The sequence below is a fragment of the Sycon ciliatum genome, unplaced genomic scaffold (assembly GCF_964019385.1).
Source record: "Sycon ciliatum unplaced genomic scaffold, ocSycCili1.1 SCAFFOLD_2272, whole genome shotgun sequence".
In the NCBI taxonomy this organism is placed as follows: domain Eukaryota; kingdom Metazoa; phylum Porifera; class Calcarea; order Leucosolenida; family Sycettidae; genus Sycon; species Sycon ciliatum.
Window position 1 is genome coordinate 1 of NW_027044677.1, and position 16,000 is coordinate 16,000.

At 48.1% G+C, this 16,000-nt stretch overlaps 2 protein-coding genes across 2 annotated transcripts; one reads left to right on the forward strand and one right to left on the reverse strand.

The window, feature by feature from the left end:
* Positions 1-1,275: 1,275 nt before the first annotated feature.
* LOC135830526 (actin-4-like) lies at positions 1,276-3,796 on the forward strand. The gene is made up of 3 exons (XM_065342773.1): positions 1,276-1,624; positions 2,408-2,518; positions 2,849-3,796. The coding sequence occupies exons 1-3, from the start codon at positions 1,370-1,372 to the stop codon at positions 3,611-3,613; spliced, it is 1,131 nt and encodes a 376-aa protein (XP_065198845.1). The 5' UTR covers positions 1,276-1,369; the 3' UTR covers positions 3,614-3,796.
* On the reverse strand, positions 2,871-16,000 carry LOC135830525 (laminin subunit gamma-1-like; the record flags this gene model as incomplete). The annotated part of the gene is given in 8 exon segments (XM_065342771.1): positions 2,871-5,000; positions 5,543-5,810; positions 7,529-7,621; positions 9,027-9,206; positions 10,155-10,682; positions 12,589-13,046; positions 13,451-13,591; positions 15,885-16,000. Coding segments are annotated over 8 exon segments (2,038 nt in total), but the record flags the coding sequence as incomplete, so codon positions are not given.

A 16,000-nucleotide genomic window follows, 5' to 3' on the forward strand; every position in this document is an offset into this window, starting at 1 on the left:
ACTAGTCTGTAGTACATGACTGTAGTAACATGGTGCGTCTGTCGCCGGGTATGATTCTAGAAACCCGCAGCATGCGGTATCACAGACGTATGGAATCGAGCATGAGTACGAGGACGAAAGTGCGGAATCGGAGCCCGACGCGCGCTAGCGCGGAGGGCTCCGATTCTAGCACTTGAGTCCGAGTACGAATGCTTTGATACCATTTCTGACATGCATTGCACGAACTACTTCGTACTACTAGTACTACTACATGTAGTACTTCACACATACCTAGTACCTACTCAAGGCACGCACACTAGACCAGACAAGGAACACAACTAGTCGCCAGTTTAGTACTTCAGACATGTTACATAATGACTAATGTACACAGTCACAACACAGAGATAAAACAAGGGCGGTCTAGTCAGCTAAAAACCAGGTCAGTTCAGCTTCTCTTCTTCGCAGTGACTACAGCCTACAGCCTACAGGTGCAGGTGAACATTGCAGTTTGCACCAAACTGAGCTCCGGAAAAGTTGATGGTCTTCGTAGCTTTCTGCATCAGAGACCGTTGGTGAGTTGGGGATTGCACTGTTGGGTCACAAGTTGCGATGTACTCATCAGTGTCGGGATCGTGGAACTCAGTCTGCTGCTGTGATCGCTGAACGCTCGTTGTTGGCGCTGTAAGAGCACGGGTAGCAGCATTGGTTGCAGTTGGAGACTCTCCATCCAGAACTGCAGCCATCTCTTTTCTAAAAAAAAAAGCGGCCTCTGATGGCTGAATCGGAGCACGCCTAGGCGTGCTCCGATTCAATCGGAGCACGCCTGGGCGTGCTCCGATTGGAAAATCGGAGACCTGCAAGCGCTCACGTGTCTTCAGTGGCTGATTCAAAGCACGGCAAGTCGCGCTAGGATTCGCTGTTGCCATGTCGATTGTCATGTGACATGTCAGAATGTCTATATCACTCAGCAGCAATGCGGCTATTCACCGACCGTGATCATGGTGATTCATGCAGGTAGTCCGCGTGAAAACACGACTTATTTAGACGTGTGAATGCCAGGCGCTAGCCCAGGGCAAGCGCTAGGGGGGCTGAGTGAGGAATGTTTTGGCTCGCACACGCACTGCAGTGCGCGTGGGAACCATTAGCACTCTGCTGCAGAGCGTTTATTGGACGAACAAAATTGCTTTCTCAGAACCCCGAGCTCACTGTGCTCGCAGTACTGAGAAAAGAATCCACAACGCCAGCTGAGTACACTCTACTGTCAGTGTATATAACGGTGGACGCATCCGTCCGGAAGACGTTTTCAGCTCAGTAAAAATTCTTCGCTACCGGTCGTGGTTCGCCGTTTTATCTTCTCGCGTAGCTCATCCTTCTTCCATCCGAAACGAAAATGTGTGACGACGAAGTTGCCGCACTCGTTGTAGACAATGGTTCCGGTATGTGCAAAGCCGGTTTCGCTGGTGACGACGCACCTCGTGCCGTCTTCCCGTCCATCGTCGGTCGTCCCCGCCATCAGGGTGTGATGGTCGGCATGGGCCAGAAGGACAGCTACGTCGGAGACGAAGCCCAGTCCAAGAGAGGTATCCTGACCCTCAAGTACCCCATCGAGCACGGTATCGTCACCAACTGGGATGATATGGAGAAGGTAAGGAGGCATTGCGATGATATTACTAATTTTCCGAATGGTCCAGCCATTGCCTATTAGTATTGGCGTTGTTCGCATTTCCGCAGTACACATTATACTTTCTACTGATGCTCATTACTAGTACTGTCTTTACTTCCGCTTGAAGCAAAGGTGTTCGGACTAGGGCGTAATCTTGGTTTTTTTGACTGGGAGAGTGCACGCACGCACGCATATTTTGTTTCTTCGAATCTACCGTTTCTACGCCTATTTTCTGCGACTATGCGCTGTCGACAGCGGAGTCGAACCTGAAGTTGAGAACCCGTCTCAGGACTAGCCGGAAGTCCACTGAGCCCGAGCTGCCATGTTACTGCAAGGGGAGTAAATGTTTTGGAGGAAGCCGGGGAATCCCGTCGCCAGGGGAAGTATGCCACGGTTTGAACTTTGAAGCCATTCCTTCAGTTCCCGGCCCGGCAAGTCCCACATATGCCTTACCAGCATGGTACCCGGTATGCTTTTTCGGAAGGGAAATATGGCGATGACTTCTCTCAAAAAACTTAATGCGCTGCTTTCATCGAGATCATGATCAGAGGAGTTCTCAAGTATAGTGATATACAAAGACCAAAATAATAATAAGCAGCGCAATAAGTTTTTGAGAGAAGTAGTCGTTGAAAAATAGGCGTAGAAAATATACAAGGGCATTATTCCCTGGGTGCTGGATCGTGAATATGTGAACTTCCTGCTTCTGTGCTGTATCATGTATTCAATGTACATGCATGTGTTTGTGTGTTGGCTTCTCCATTGCAGATCTGGCATCACACTTTCTACAATGAGTTGCGTGTTGCCCCAGAGGAGCATCCCGTCCTCCTGACGGAGGCTCCCCTCAACCCCAAGGCTAACCGTGAAAAGATGACCCAGGTAAATATTGCACTGTATGGTGTATCACTTTCTCCATTACCGATTCCTGTTTTTTGTGTGCAAATTATTGGTTATCAATAACAGATTGTAGTGTTTCGTACGGATAGAGTACTTGTGTGTATTAACTTTGAAGACTAGTATTATCTCGTCATACGTGGAAGAAACTGACCGTTGTAGCAGGGGTGTGGAGCCAGGGAGGTTTTACGCTGAAGTTTGTCTCCACTCTCCAACCGAGAAATCTTTATGAACAATGACTGCCTCTTGATCAAAGTGAAATGGATGGTACTTTCTGCACTCATTATTTTATTGTTCCTTTCTTGTCTGTTTCAGATCATGTTCGAGACCTTCAACACCCCTGCCATGTACGTCGCCATCCAGGCTGTGCTCTCCCTGTACGCCTCTGGACGTACCACCGGTATCGTCTTGGACTCCGGTGATGGTGTAACTCACACCGTCCCAATCTACGAGGGATATGCCCTTCCCCACGCCATCCTCCGTCTCGACTTGGCTGGCCGTGACTTGACCGACTATCTCATGAAGATCCTCACCGAGCGTGGATACTCTTTCACCACCACTGCTGAGCGTGAAATCGTCCGTGACATCAAGGAGAAGCTCTGCTATGTTGCCCTCGACTTCGAGGCGGAAATGTCGACCGCTGCATCAAGTTCTACCCTGGAGAAGAGCTACGAGCTTCCTGACGGTCAGGTCATCACCATTGGCAACGAGCGATTCCGTGCTCCTGAGGCTCTCTTCCAGCCGGCCTTCCTCGGAATGGAAGCCGCTGGTATCCACGAGACCACCTACAACTCCATCATGAAGTGTGACGTCGACATCCGTAAGGATCTGTATGCCAACACTGTCTTGTCCGGTGGTACCACCATGTACCCAGGTATTGCCGACCGTATGCAGAAGGAAATCTCCGCATTGGCTCCACCGACAATGAAGATCAAGATCATCGCCCCACCAGAGCGCAAATATTCCGTATGGATTGGTGGCTCCATCCTGGCCTCGCTGTCCACCTTCCAGCAGATGTGGATCTCCAAGCAGGAGTATGATGAATCTGGTCCCAGCATTGTCCATCGCAAGTGCTTCTAAACTTTCCTTTACCAAAACTATGAGTGATTCTTTGTACTGTCTTTGTCATTATCTATTCCAACTAGTTTTTGCCACAGTGCAGAAGCACTCCTCATATTGCTGTCCCTCTCGATGGGTAGATTGCTGATCCAATCCGATTTGACTTTATGGAGAATATCCAATACAGTTGGCACAAACTACAAATGTCATAGCGGTTTTGGTCTGTCATTGTCTCTCTTCTTCAAATAGGAGATTGAATGCAGTGACCGAGCTCTGAAACCCTGAACAGGAAGTCCAGTCCCCCTTTTTTGCAGCCACTGCAGTCTCTTCCAAAGGGTGGTGGGTCTGTGGAACTTTAAATTGGTCATACCATTCATGTTCGGGGCACAAAATAGCATCATTGCTTTGCTGTATTTCTTCGAGCAAAAACAATTTGGCCAGGTAGTGTTTAAAATACTCATTGAAATTCGATCGCGAAGTGCGCACCATCCGAAACCCATTTTTAGTAGTAGGGTTGCATTGTGTCCTGTGTACAGTCTGGCGATTGAATTTCATTGAGCAGCACCGGCGGTACACATTCATGATACACTTCTACTCGAAGTAACAAACAGAAAAGCACATGTATGTGTCACAAAACACCCATAGAACTGATTAGATTGTGTAAATGAAGTATTAGCATTATGATTGTTAGCAATGCACATACGGCAGTTGTGACACACGCCGGCACCTCCGGCTTCACCCGTACATTGTGGATAATAATTAGAAGTTCGAACATGTTGATGTTACTTCTCAAGGTCACTAGGCTATATAATAGGGTTAGCAGTCAGTTATGGGTACTGTACTCTCCAACACTGTTACAGGGGTTCTATGCTTTAGTGCAGTGAGTTGTGTTGTTTATCAATAGCTTTCAAACAGCTAGCGCATAATACATTGCAGGGCCTGCGGCTCATTGATGGAACATATGCGGAGCAGCGCAATCCGATAGCCGTTTCCTCGCAATCCCTGCTGAGGGTCGGGTTCAGTGCTGATAGTGCACAAGTGAGGTCTTCACACTCTCCCTACCAGTGTGGGCTGCCACCCTATCGATAGGTACTTGCACAGAGAAAGTGCTTTCGACAAGCAGGATGTTGCTGTACCACTAGCCGCGTTAGAATCTATGGCTGCGGAGTAATGGGCTCCTTTCGTATACACTCCGTGGGCAGGTCAGTGTCCTTGACCTGGAGTTGGGCCACAGTGAGGTTAGCTTGACGCAGGTTCTCCACCGCTTCAGCTACGTCTGCGTCCAGCTCCCTACCGCTACCTTCCAGAGTTGAGAGCAAGGCTGGGAAGCCGACTGCATCGCGCTGGGCCTTGAACACAGCCAGTCTATTCTCGGAGCTCAGTATCGCTGCGTCCACTGGGAATACGGCTGCGCATGTTTGAAGCAGAAGCAGGTGAATTACCGACCAAACACAGACACACACACACACACACACACACACACACACACACACAACCCCCCCCCCCCCACACACACACATACACACACAAACAAACACACAAACAAACACACACACAAGCAGACAGACACACAGACAGACACACACACACACACACAGCAGAGAAGAGTAAATACCACAAGATAAAGGGTGAGGCCTAGAAGAGGAAGAAGTGTTCGGAAGAGAGGACAAGTGATAGACAGAGATACGCGCAGATACATGTACATGTAGCTAGAATGAGAGAGAGGGAGAGAGATAGAGAGTGAGGGAGAGAGATAGAGAGTGAGGGAGAGAAGCTAAGACTGGACTGTACGCGAAGGTTTGTGACACCCTAAAACAGCGGAGGGCCTCAGGAAATTCTAAGAAAGTTTTAACATGTATATTTGATATAAGATTATAAGTCCAATGGACCAACACAGTATTTGAAGTCCGATATCAGCAGACACACAGTAACCGTCAACACCACACTTACCCTCTAAATAGCCCTCTAGAGTGCTGAAAAGGGAGTCCAACTCTTGGTTGCCAGATGCTAAGCGCTGGCGCTGATCAACTAACCGACTGGCCAGAACGTCCATCATTCGCTTGATACCCCCGACCAGCTCCCTGTTTGCACGGGCCGTCTGTAGGCTTGCCCGGGACGTGTTCAGCAGTTGAGATGCTCTGCGACGTAGCACCATTGATGCAGCTTCCAATGCATTGACATCGGCAATGTTGCTCTCCGTGTTGGCCAAAACTGCATGCTAATGAGCACACAGAAGAGGCATACAAAGGAACACCATTGATACTACAGTTCTGACCGCAGAGAAATCCAACCTCATGAATAAAGTAGCGCTGAGTTCGAGTGCACAGACCAGTATGTGTAGTGCTAGGGCTGTGTAGCGCCCAGCAACTCTATTTTATTCATGAGGCTGTATTTCCCTGGCCAGCACCTTACAATAGCAGAGTAGTAAAGAATAATATCCATCACAGCCACCATAGCATGATTGGAGTTATTGTGAAAATAGATACAGTCAAAGCTCGTTAGGACGAACACTGATAAGGCCAACTTTCCATTAGTACGAACTAGGGCCAATCCTATGGTTGGCCAGGCATCATATCAAGTCAAAATTATTTGTTTACGACGAACTCCTGTACGGCAAACTCTTGTGAAGACGAACTAATTTCAAGCGTGATTTGAACAAAACTAGCATGTAGTATGAACTTTCGGTCCCCGTGAGTGCATTGACTGTGAGTGCATTGCACTGTGAGTGCACTGGCTGTGAGTGCACTGGCTGTGAGTGCACTGGCTGTGAGTGCACTGGCTGTGAGTGCACTGGCTGTGAGTGCACTGGCTGTGCAAGGGCGTCGGAACCGCACCGGCCGGGGTGGCCATGGCCGCCCCACTTTTTCGGCGGTTTTTTTTTTTTTTTTTTTTTTTAGCACACTGCAACAAAGCTCGATGATCTCAGCGCAAACGTGGCAAATCCTTGTCCCCGATCGTGGTTTGTTGCAGAATCAAAAGTCCATGTACACTGGAATGGCACCAAATGCCTGGGAATGCTTGCAATTGGCTTCAATTTTTGAATTTTTTTCCCGGGGAGGGTAATGTTTGTCCCCGATCGTAGCATCTTCTTGGTTTTTTGCAGAATCAAAAAGTCTTTCATTGTAGTTACCGTACACTGAAATGGCACCAAATGCCCGGAAATGCTTGCAATTGGCTTTAATTTTTGAAATTTTTTCCCGGGGGAGGACCCCCGGACCCCCCTTCCATGGCCGCCCCACTTCCAAAGTCGTTCCGACGCGCCTGCTGTGAGTGCACTGGCTGTGAGTGCACTGGCTGTGAGTGCACTGACTGTGAGTGCATTGGCTGTGAGTGCATTGGCTGTGAGTGCATTGGCTGTGAGTGCACTGGCTGTGAGTGCACTGGCTGTGAGTGCACTGGCTGTGAGTGCACTGGCTGTAGTTGTTTCCGATAGTCGAGGCCTCTTGTACTGGCAAAACATGTTACAAGGCAGAAGAAATACTGTCATGAATTCATTGCATATTGTACTTACCCGTTGCTGGGTTATGTTATGAAAAGAATGCTTTACATGTGCTGCGGCCTGTAGATTTTTGTAAATACAATCCATAATGATATGCATATGAATTTTTCTTATTAGATCTGGATAAGAAGAACTCCGGATAAGACAAACAAACTTGTTCAGTCCCTTGAAGTTCATCCTGACGAGGTTTGACTGTATTCTGTTTACGGTTTCTTGCTCCAAAGGAGCAACTGTTGTCCGAGAGTGCAAACAACAAGCCAACTAAACACCACAAGCAATTGCATGCTGTTCCTTGTTGTTGCGCAACGGTCTCGGAGAGTGAAAGACTGTTCATGGCCCCTGACACCTGGAGAACATGTGCGGGTGCACAAAACTTGCTCTGTCACTTCTTTCTTCTGGTGTGGACAAGCCGATCAGTACTAAGTTTCAACACTTACCTCAGTCAATCTCTGCAGTTGGATCAGGGTGGTGTTAGCAGTGCTCAGTGAACTCTGAACTGCTGCACCAGTGCTGTTAAACTCTCTGTGTGCCTGGGCAGGCAGAACACATGCACAGGCATGATGGGCAGGCAGAACACACAGGCATGATGGGCAGGCAGAACACACAGGCATGATGGGCAGGCAGAACACACAGGCATGATGGGCAGGCAGAACACACAGGCATGATGGGCAGGCAGAACACACAGGCATGATGGGCAGGCAGAACACACAGGCATGATGGGCAGGCAGAACACACAGGCATGATGGGCAGGCAGAACACACAGGCATGATGGGCAGGCAGAACACACAGGCATGATGGGCAGGCAGAACACACAGGCATGATGGGCAGGCAGAACACACAGGCATGATGGGCAGGCAGAACACACAGGCATGATGGGCAGGCAGAACACACAGGCATGATGGGCAGGCAGAACACACAGGCATGATGGGCAGGCAGAACACACAGGCATGATGGGCAGGCAGAACACACAGGCATGATGGGCAGGCAGAACACACAGGCATGATGGGCAGGCAGAACACACAGGCATGATGGGCAGGCAGACCACACAGGCATGATGGGCAGGCAGAACACACAGGCATGATGGGCAGGCAGAACACATGCACAGGCATGATGGGCAGGCAGAACACATGCACAGGCATGATTATCAAACCGTTGTTAGGTCCAATAAAGAGCAGGTTGGCAATGGATTCCACAAGCCAGGCATTACCCCTGCTATTCCGAAGTTATGTACAGAACATCAACGGACCGATTGCTGGATACACAAAACGTGTTATTGTCGAAGCTAGTTTCGAGGCAGAGGAGGAAATATATCCTCCACCCGACACCACTATGTGCTCTTAGCCAAACCAATGCACGAAGCATAAAAACACCAGCACAGCAAGGACACTTCCGTTGACAGATAATATTTGATGCCTCTAGACAGCTGGAGGATGGTCTATGGCCGAAAGCTCTGTCGCAGTATTTTATTGTGAGAAGGAAATAATGAAGAACATGTGTAGCAGACAGACTTTCCCCAACACAAACCACTCACTATGTATTTCACAATTCATTGCTGGCACTATTAGGCCTATTGCTAGCTGCATTAGATTATTAGAGAATAATAGTATTATTCTGTATTCTTCTTTGCAGACAATGTGACCAGTGATGCGTTACTGCAATCGTTCATTGCTACCATTCATACGTCCTTAGCTAGAGCTAGAGTTGGATGTGAATTTCTTGTCTACACCTGTCCTTCAGTTCCCAATCCAGTTTAGTCGTGACTTCAGTCTGAGTCTTGTTTTATCTTGTTCATCCTAGTTCGTTCATCCCTTGTCTTCAGTTCAGTCTTTAGTCCAGTTCAGTCTAAAAGTTCACATGATCTGGGCTAAGATGAAATTCGTGAGCTGATCACCACAAAACGACTTTCTATATTCAATACGATTATAGAAAACTCACTGCATTCATCAGCCGCCGTGCTTGCACCACCAGATCAGCAGCAGTGCTGACGTCGGCTTCGGCTGCATCTGCTCGACTGCGATCGGCCGTGACCTTGGCATGGAAGTCGGTCAGCGTCTCCTTCATGTCCCGCGCTTGGCTGAACAGTTCCAGCTGGCGGTCTACAGAGTTGTTGACAGACTGAGAAAAAGAGGAGGATAAAGAAAAGGAGAGAACAATATTGCACTCACAGTGGTCGCTAGCAAACACTATTGTACCCAAAGCAGTAGCTCCTGTTCAGTTCTGCACAATGACACCTTTTTACACGCATTTGGGAATCAAATGATGTTCAATACGGTGAACAGAGGGTACAAGACAACAAAGACCCGCAGCATTACCTCAAGAAAATAAACAATGGATGGCTTCTCAGGTTCTGGACCAAAAGTGTGTTCAAGATGGAGAGTATACAATGCAGATTACACGCGCAGGGTTAAAGGAGGTCATGTGCTGTCAACTTCGCTAATAACGACTGTGGATCTAACGACAATTCGCGAATGACGACAGAATTTCCATGCCCAGAGCAAAGTCCATTCTACCTGTATACATAATTATAATGAGACTTCGGGTAAAAGGACACTTCGCGAATAAGGACACTTTTCTGACGCCCCGCCGAGTGTCGTTATACGCAAAGTTGACTGTGCCTCACAACGCCAAAGCTAGCTACAGAGAAGGATGAAAGGGGAATATATGTAGGACTCAGGATCTGTGACTGTATGACTGGTATTAGGGGCAGTGACTGCTATGAGAGCCCTGACTGCTGTCAGAGTCCTACATAATTATAGAACAGAGCGTTTGCGTTCACATGTGCACGTGCACACACTTGCATGCACACAGACACACAAACAAAAACATAGATACACACAGACGCACTAACACAGACACAGACGCAGACACACACACACACACACACACACACACACACACACACACACACATATACACCCACATATACACCCACAGGCCAGGCACAGTAGGGGAAGCTCGGCACAATGGCACCATTGGTCAGTTTTGACACCAGGTTCATAGAAAGCCAAGTCAAGGATGGCAATCACAGAAAGTAATAGATCTTTTGAGTGCAGCAGTGCTTACAAGTTCAGTGCTGGCCAGCTCCGCGGCGAGACGCTGTAGCTCACTCTCGACTGCATTGTACGCAGTAGAGGCCTTATCAGCATCTAAACTGACTGTTCCTAGGGTTTCCGCACTGGCTATGACGCTCTGCATAAGATCAGACGATTCAGAGTTGATCCGCTGGAGACTTCTCGCTGTGTCGATGACCGTCTCCTGGCCCTGCTCTAGTGCTGCCTCAAGATCTTCCGTATTGGCTGCACTGAACAACTGGGTGGCATCGTCCAGTGCTTGATTGGCATTGCTGCGAGCTTCATCGGCCGCACTTTGAGCGGCTGTAAGACTGTTCTCCACATCCTGTACCTGCTCGGCGAGGTCAGCCAGACGTCCTTCATTCTCGTGTAGAGTATCGTTGACTTGGTCGGCAGCTGGCTGCAGTGCACTCACTCCCTCTCGGAGATCTGAGGCTGCCTGCTCGGTGTCCTCTAGAAGCTGTGCCTGATCTGCTGCCAGGGAGACTGACTCATTGATCAACCGCTCTGTACTGGACACCTGTAAAGCAGTGAACGCATTGACACATACAGTACTCCATCAACAGGACAATGCCGTATTTCCCAGCTTGTAAGTCACATGCAATTTATACGTTGCACCCTCATGTTGGGGTCTTCGTCGTATGCGGGCTTCAGCATGTTCATGTCAGTAATAAGGCCGCACTTGATTGTGAGTCGCACTCCCCTATTCAACCTTGGAATTTGTTGCAAAAAGGTGCGACTTATTTTCGGGTAAATGCAGTAAGTTCCCCTCCTAACTTACACTACTAATCTTCCCTGCATTTCATGCTTGCATAGTGGCACACTGACTAACTTAGTGCGTGGTAGCATCCAGTGAACACACACTACCGTGTTTGCGTTCCTCGCATACAGCTGCTTCAGTCTATTGCGGCACTTCGCTAACATTGCCAGCTCAGCACCATGCCTAGCCTGACGTCATGCTTAGTCTTCCCATGGCAACGTCAATCAAAATCACGCGTCGCTCCTGAATGTACTCAACTGCTTGATTTCACTTTCTTCTTACCGTTCTCATTACGAAGCCAAATATTTGATTGTTCCTAGCTTGTGCCAGCTTCTAATTTTCACCTTCCATCCCTCCATCCCTCCCTTCCATCCCTCCATCCCTCCCTTCCATCCCTCCCTTCCTTCCATCCCTCCATCCCTCCCTTCCATCCCTCCCATCATATCCTCTTGGCAAAGCTACACGTGGTCATTTGCCCTATTGCTCAGCCTAACTGGCCAATTCCTTCGCTAGTTGCGGCTCATCACAGGCCAGTAGATACCATTTGTTTGGCATTCATTGCCACCACCCCCCCCCCCCACCCCACCCCCTACCTTGCCCGCCCCTATAATGGGTTTATTACAGCTCCTCATGAGCAAATTTCTGCCGGCGGCCTGACATTGCTTTCCGGCCCTTTTAGCTTCTGCATCATGCCACCAATTTGTTTTCTGGCCCTTTCAGCTTCTGGATCATGCCGCCAATTCTCGAAGCAGTACACTTTCTCCAAACACTAATCCCTTTTAGTTATTGTTGCTGTTGAGTACGGTGAGTGTGTCAGGGACAGGGTGTCAGGGACAGGGTGTCAGGGACAGGGTGTCAGGGACAGGGTGCTAAAACACGACAAAAGCCAGACTATAATAAAAGTCCCAATGAAAGCATATTTTTAGCTCAATGTGGAGCATATCAAATGAATATGGCAAACCTGCTGGTAGCAGAACAAGAAATGCCTATAGGGCATTGCAAGCAGGCACAGCATACACACACACACACACACACACACACACACACACACACACACACACACACACACACACACACACACACACACACACACACACACACCTTTTGACCTTTTGACGCCCATCGCCGAAGGCGATGATAGCGATGCTACGGCAGAAGCCATGGCAACTTGTGCTGGGATTGCACCATTCAACAGCTTGCAAGGCTGAAGAATTGACCGCCACTATTCAGCCTGGTCTACACCACACAGCTATGAAGTGGCTTTTTGTGGCCAGTGAATCCCTACTTTTTGGTCTTTTTAATTTGTTTCCCGCACACACATCACACCACATACTCCGGCATGCACTGGCTGTTGGTAACCACCCAGGAGAATGAAAGAAACACACACACACACTGCAAAATCGCTCTGTTGACGCTGCAAAATTGCTGATCATCTCCCTCCCTCCCCCCCCCTCTCTCTCTCTCTCTCTCTCTCTCTCTCTCTCTCTCCCCGTAGCTCTCTCCCTTTTGAAATTCGCTTCCATAGAATTGGGCACCATTGCCCGTTTGGCCTTGCGAAGTAAAATAAAAATCAACAACAACAACACACACACACACACACACACACACACACACACACACACACACACACACACACACACACACACACACACAGTGACACACTTACTTGCTCGGTCTGGTTCTCGAAGAGCGTGCGGACATTCGCCAAGAGGTCCACTGCGTGTCCCGATAGCGTTGCCTTCATACTGTAAGCACTGGAATTGGTCTCTCTTACAGTGACCTCTAGCTGACCCAGGTACGCATTTGCTGACAGGATTTCCCCGGTCAGCTGCGTGAGATTGGTGTTTTCCAAGCCATCGATTTGGACACGCAGTCTTGCCAGGCTGCGCAGGAACGGAGCTAGGTGCACTTTCAGTGAGAGTGAGAGACTGGCCATTCGAGTGACCCGCCTGCTGTTTGCCTCCACCTGGGCAAGCAGGTCGCTCACTGACCTGTTGAAGGCGTCGTCGCTGAAAACCGAGTGTGTGGGATCGGAGAGCTCGGCCAGGCTGCTCTCCAGCGTGGTCATGTCCCGACGTATCACAGTCATGTAATCCAGTACCAAACCATAGCAGCTAGGGCACTCTGCGCACATTAGAACAACACAATATACACACAGAGAAATGAAGCATCAGTGATATCATATCTTACGATTGTTCATTATTATCATTATACAGTATAAAATGCACACTGGTGAAAAGAGTGTCCTTTTATGACACTGAAAGAAACCAGTCACTACGATGGTAATTCATAGCTGGAGTGCATGGTGACTATCGTCTCAAGCTGCACACCATGACATCTTACATCATTGCATATCTCAAATCAACACTTCACTTCTGATTTAAAAAATCAAAAGTGCAGAATGAAAACTTTCGTTAGATGACCTTGAAAACAATGGCAACTATACTAGTAGTAAATATGATGACTATGGTGGAGCTGTTGCGTAAACAATCCTCGCATAACCCGCTGTGTTGCATGCTCTCACTCACCCATACATCCTGCGGAGACGTTGTGGAAGTTTTCTGGACAGGCGTCACATTTCAAACCCTGTACATTGCCAATACAGTCACACTGGCCAGTGACCATGTTACAGATTGGACTGTTAGAGCCGTCCTCACTGCAGGAACAGGCTGTGTATGTCAACACAACAAACACAGCATGCAGAAACAGGATGTCACCGAATTACACATTTTCACACATACGCACATATGGACACGTATATTCATGCACATGTACGCACACACGCACATACATATACACATATACACACCTACACACATACATACATGTACATACGAGGGGCGTCGGAAGGAGTTTAACATTGGTGCGGCCAAAGTGTGAGAGGGGGTCCGGGGGCCCTCCCCGGGAATTTTTTTGAAAATTGGGCCTAAAAAGCCATATGGCCCGATATCTGAGACTTTCGACCTTCGGGGCTACGCGTTTTTTTTGAGAAAACACTAAAAACAAATTTGTTCGCAAAAAAATCGATTCCGTCAAAGCAAAGTGCAGAGACGACAATGGCGGAAGAAAATTGAAGGCGATTCTTGTGTCAGTTGGTTATTGGGCTCACGGAGTACAGCAGCCGCGATCCCATGGACGGTGATACATCGTTCTTTGTGGATACCCTGTCAAGCGGCGACAGCGCTCCTAGTTCTGAGAGCGCATGTCAGGCGAATCGATCGCAAGTGACACGCGGTACTTACCTGTCGGGGGCGACGATGATGTGGACTTGGCCTGGATGAGTATGATCAAGGCCAACCACAGTCTGCCTCAGCGATAGCTGCATGCTACAGCTCCAGGCAAGGACAACCAAGTAGATTCCTGAGGGTACGCCGCTTGCAAGGTCGCTGGCCGCCCTTGCGCGGGTGGCAGAACTGTTTCCTGAGTGTCACGCCAGACCTGCTAAAACAGCACGAAATGATGCGAGTTTTCTTTGCGACGATGATCCTAAAATGTTTTGGATGGCAAGCTCGATACTCGAGCTAATAATGGCGAATCAGACCATCACGGAGCACATGAGGCTGGGCAATCTCGAGTAACATTCTGTTACTTTTGAGTTGGTGGTGTGAAACGCTTGTCAGGCTGTGTTACTGATGTTTGGAAATGATCAGTCTCTACAAAGTGCAACAAGGCGAATCTGGACGCATTTGCTCTGTTTGACTCGTTCACAATAAGTATGTGAATGCTGATATCATGGTGTTCCGTCAAAATCTGTCGCAGACTATCCTGTCAAGCATGTCCATCACCAGAAGAACAGATAAATCACCTCTCCTTCTAATGCTGCTATTGCTGCTGTTGCAACTACATAGCTTCAATAAAGTCACGGAATGCTGGAATGAAGTACCTGAACAGTCAAAACACTCTACTATATTAGTTGGCTATTGATATCACATGGAAACAATTTTTGGTGGCTCCAAACACACTGATCTTTCAAAATTGTAAAAAAAAGAACAATTCATGAACATGACTCCTGACCGTAAAATACATTTCTACATAGTCAATATTGGTCTGATGGCCGTGAAACGAAGTCACAATACTCTACAAAGGCTAGACATCAATTTGCAATAAAAAAATCAATTTCACCAAAACAGCCCGGAAGGTCGATTTTCTCAGATATTGGGCCATATAGAATAATAAAAAGAATATGCATGCTGATGATACACCGCATTGTCGATGTAAAACATGGTACAGTCGTCCCTCTCTAATCCGGCACCTTTTGCAACGGCATTTTCTGCTGGATAAACAAGGGTGCTGGATTATAAAATCCTGCCCTCCAACCCGGCCCACCTATTGACGTACATGTTTGTGTCGTACGTCAAAACGTAGGGATTTTCTGTGTCAATCCAAGTACTTCGTGGAATGCATATCTATAACATACACTTGGGAATACGAGTGCATAGGATATTCCCAAGTGTATGTTACATGTGTTGTGTATGTTACAATTCCCCCTGACGGTATGCGATGTACAACTGCTGGATTAGAAAATCGAATTGTGTACAGTTTGAGTGATTTGTTGCAGAAAATCGCTGCTGGAGGCGGAATTCAAGTGCCGGATTAAAGCATAGAAAATGAACTGAAAAAATCCGTTTTGCCAGAAAGTGTGCTGGTTTGCAAGGGTGCTGGATAAACAAGTGCTGGATTAGAGAGGGACGCACTGTAGCTGTACAAGAGTCGACAAGCCACCAACAAGGTTGAAATGTTTAAAAAAATCGAAAAGTATTGGTGCGGCTTTGGCCGCACCTGCCGCACCGGTTCCGACGCCCCTGCATACATACATACAAATGCTTGGCCACATGGACATGTAGACACACATATACACATACACAGGGACACAGAGACACGTGAAGACACGTGACTGCACACGGAGACACACACAGACACATACGGACAACCAGACACACGCATAAGGATAGTTACACTTACACGTGCAGCCATCCGCTGTTAGGTTGTAATAGCCCATATCACACACATCACAAGCACGTCCAGTAACACCAGGCTTGCAAATACACTGTCCTGATGCAGTGTCACACGGCAGAAGA

Bases quoted from the DNA above. Each gene is read 5' to 3' on its own strand.
- LOC135830526 (XM_065342773.1), top strand. From the start codon at position 1,370: ATGTGTGACGACGAAGTTGCCGCACTCGTTGTAGACAATGGTTCCGGT. The intron at 1,625-2,407 runs GTAAGGAGGCAT...TCTCCATTGCAG, and splicing joins ACTGGGATGATATGGAGAAG to ATCTGGCATCACACTTTCTA. The intron at 2,519-2,848 runs GTAAATATTGCA...TGTCTGTTTCAG, and splicing joins ACCGTGAAAAGATGACCCAG to ATCATGTTCGAGACCTTCAA.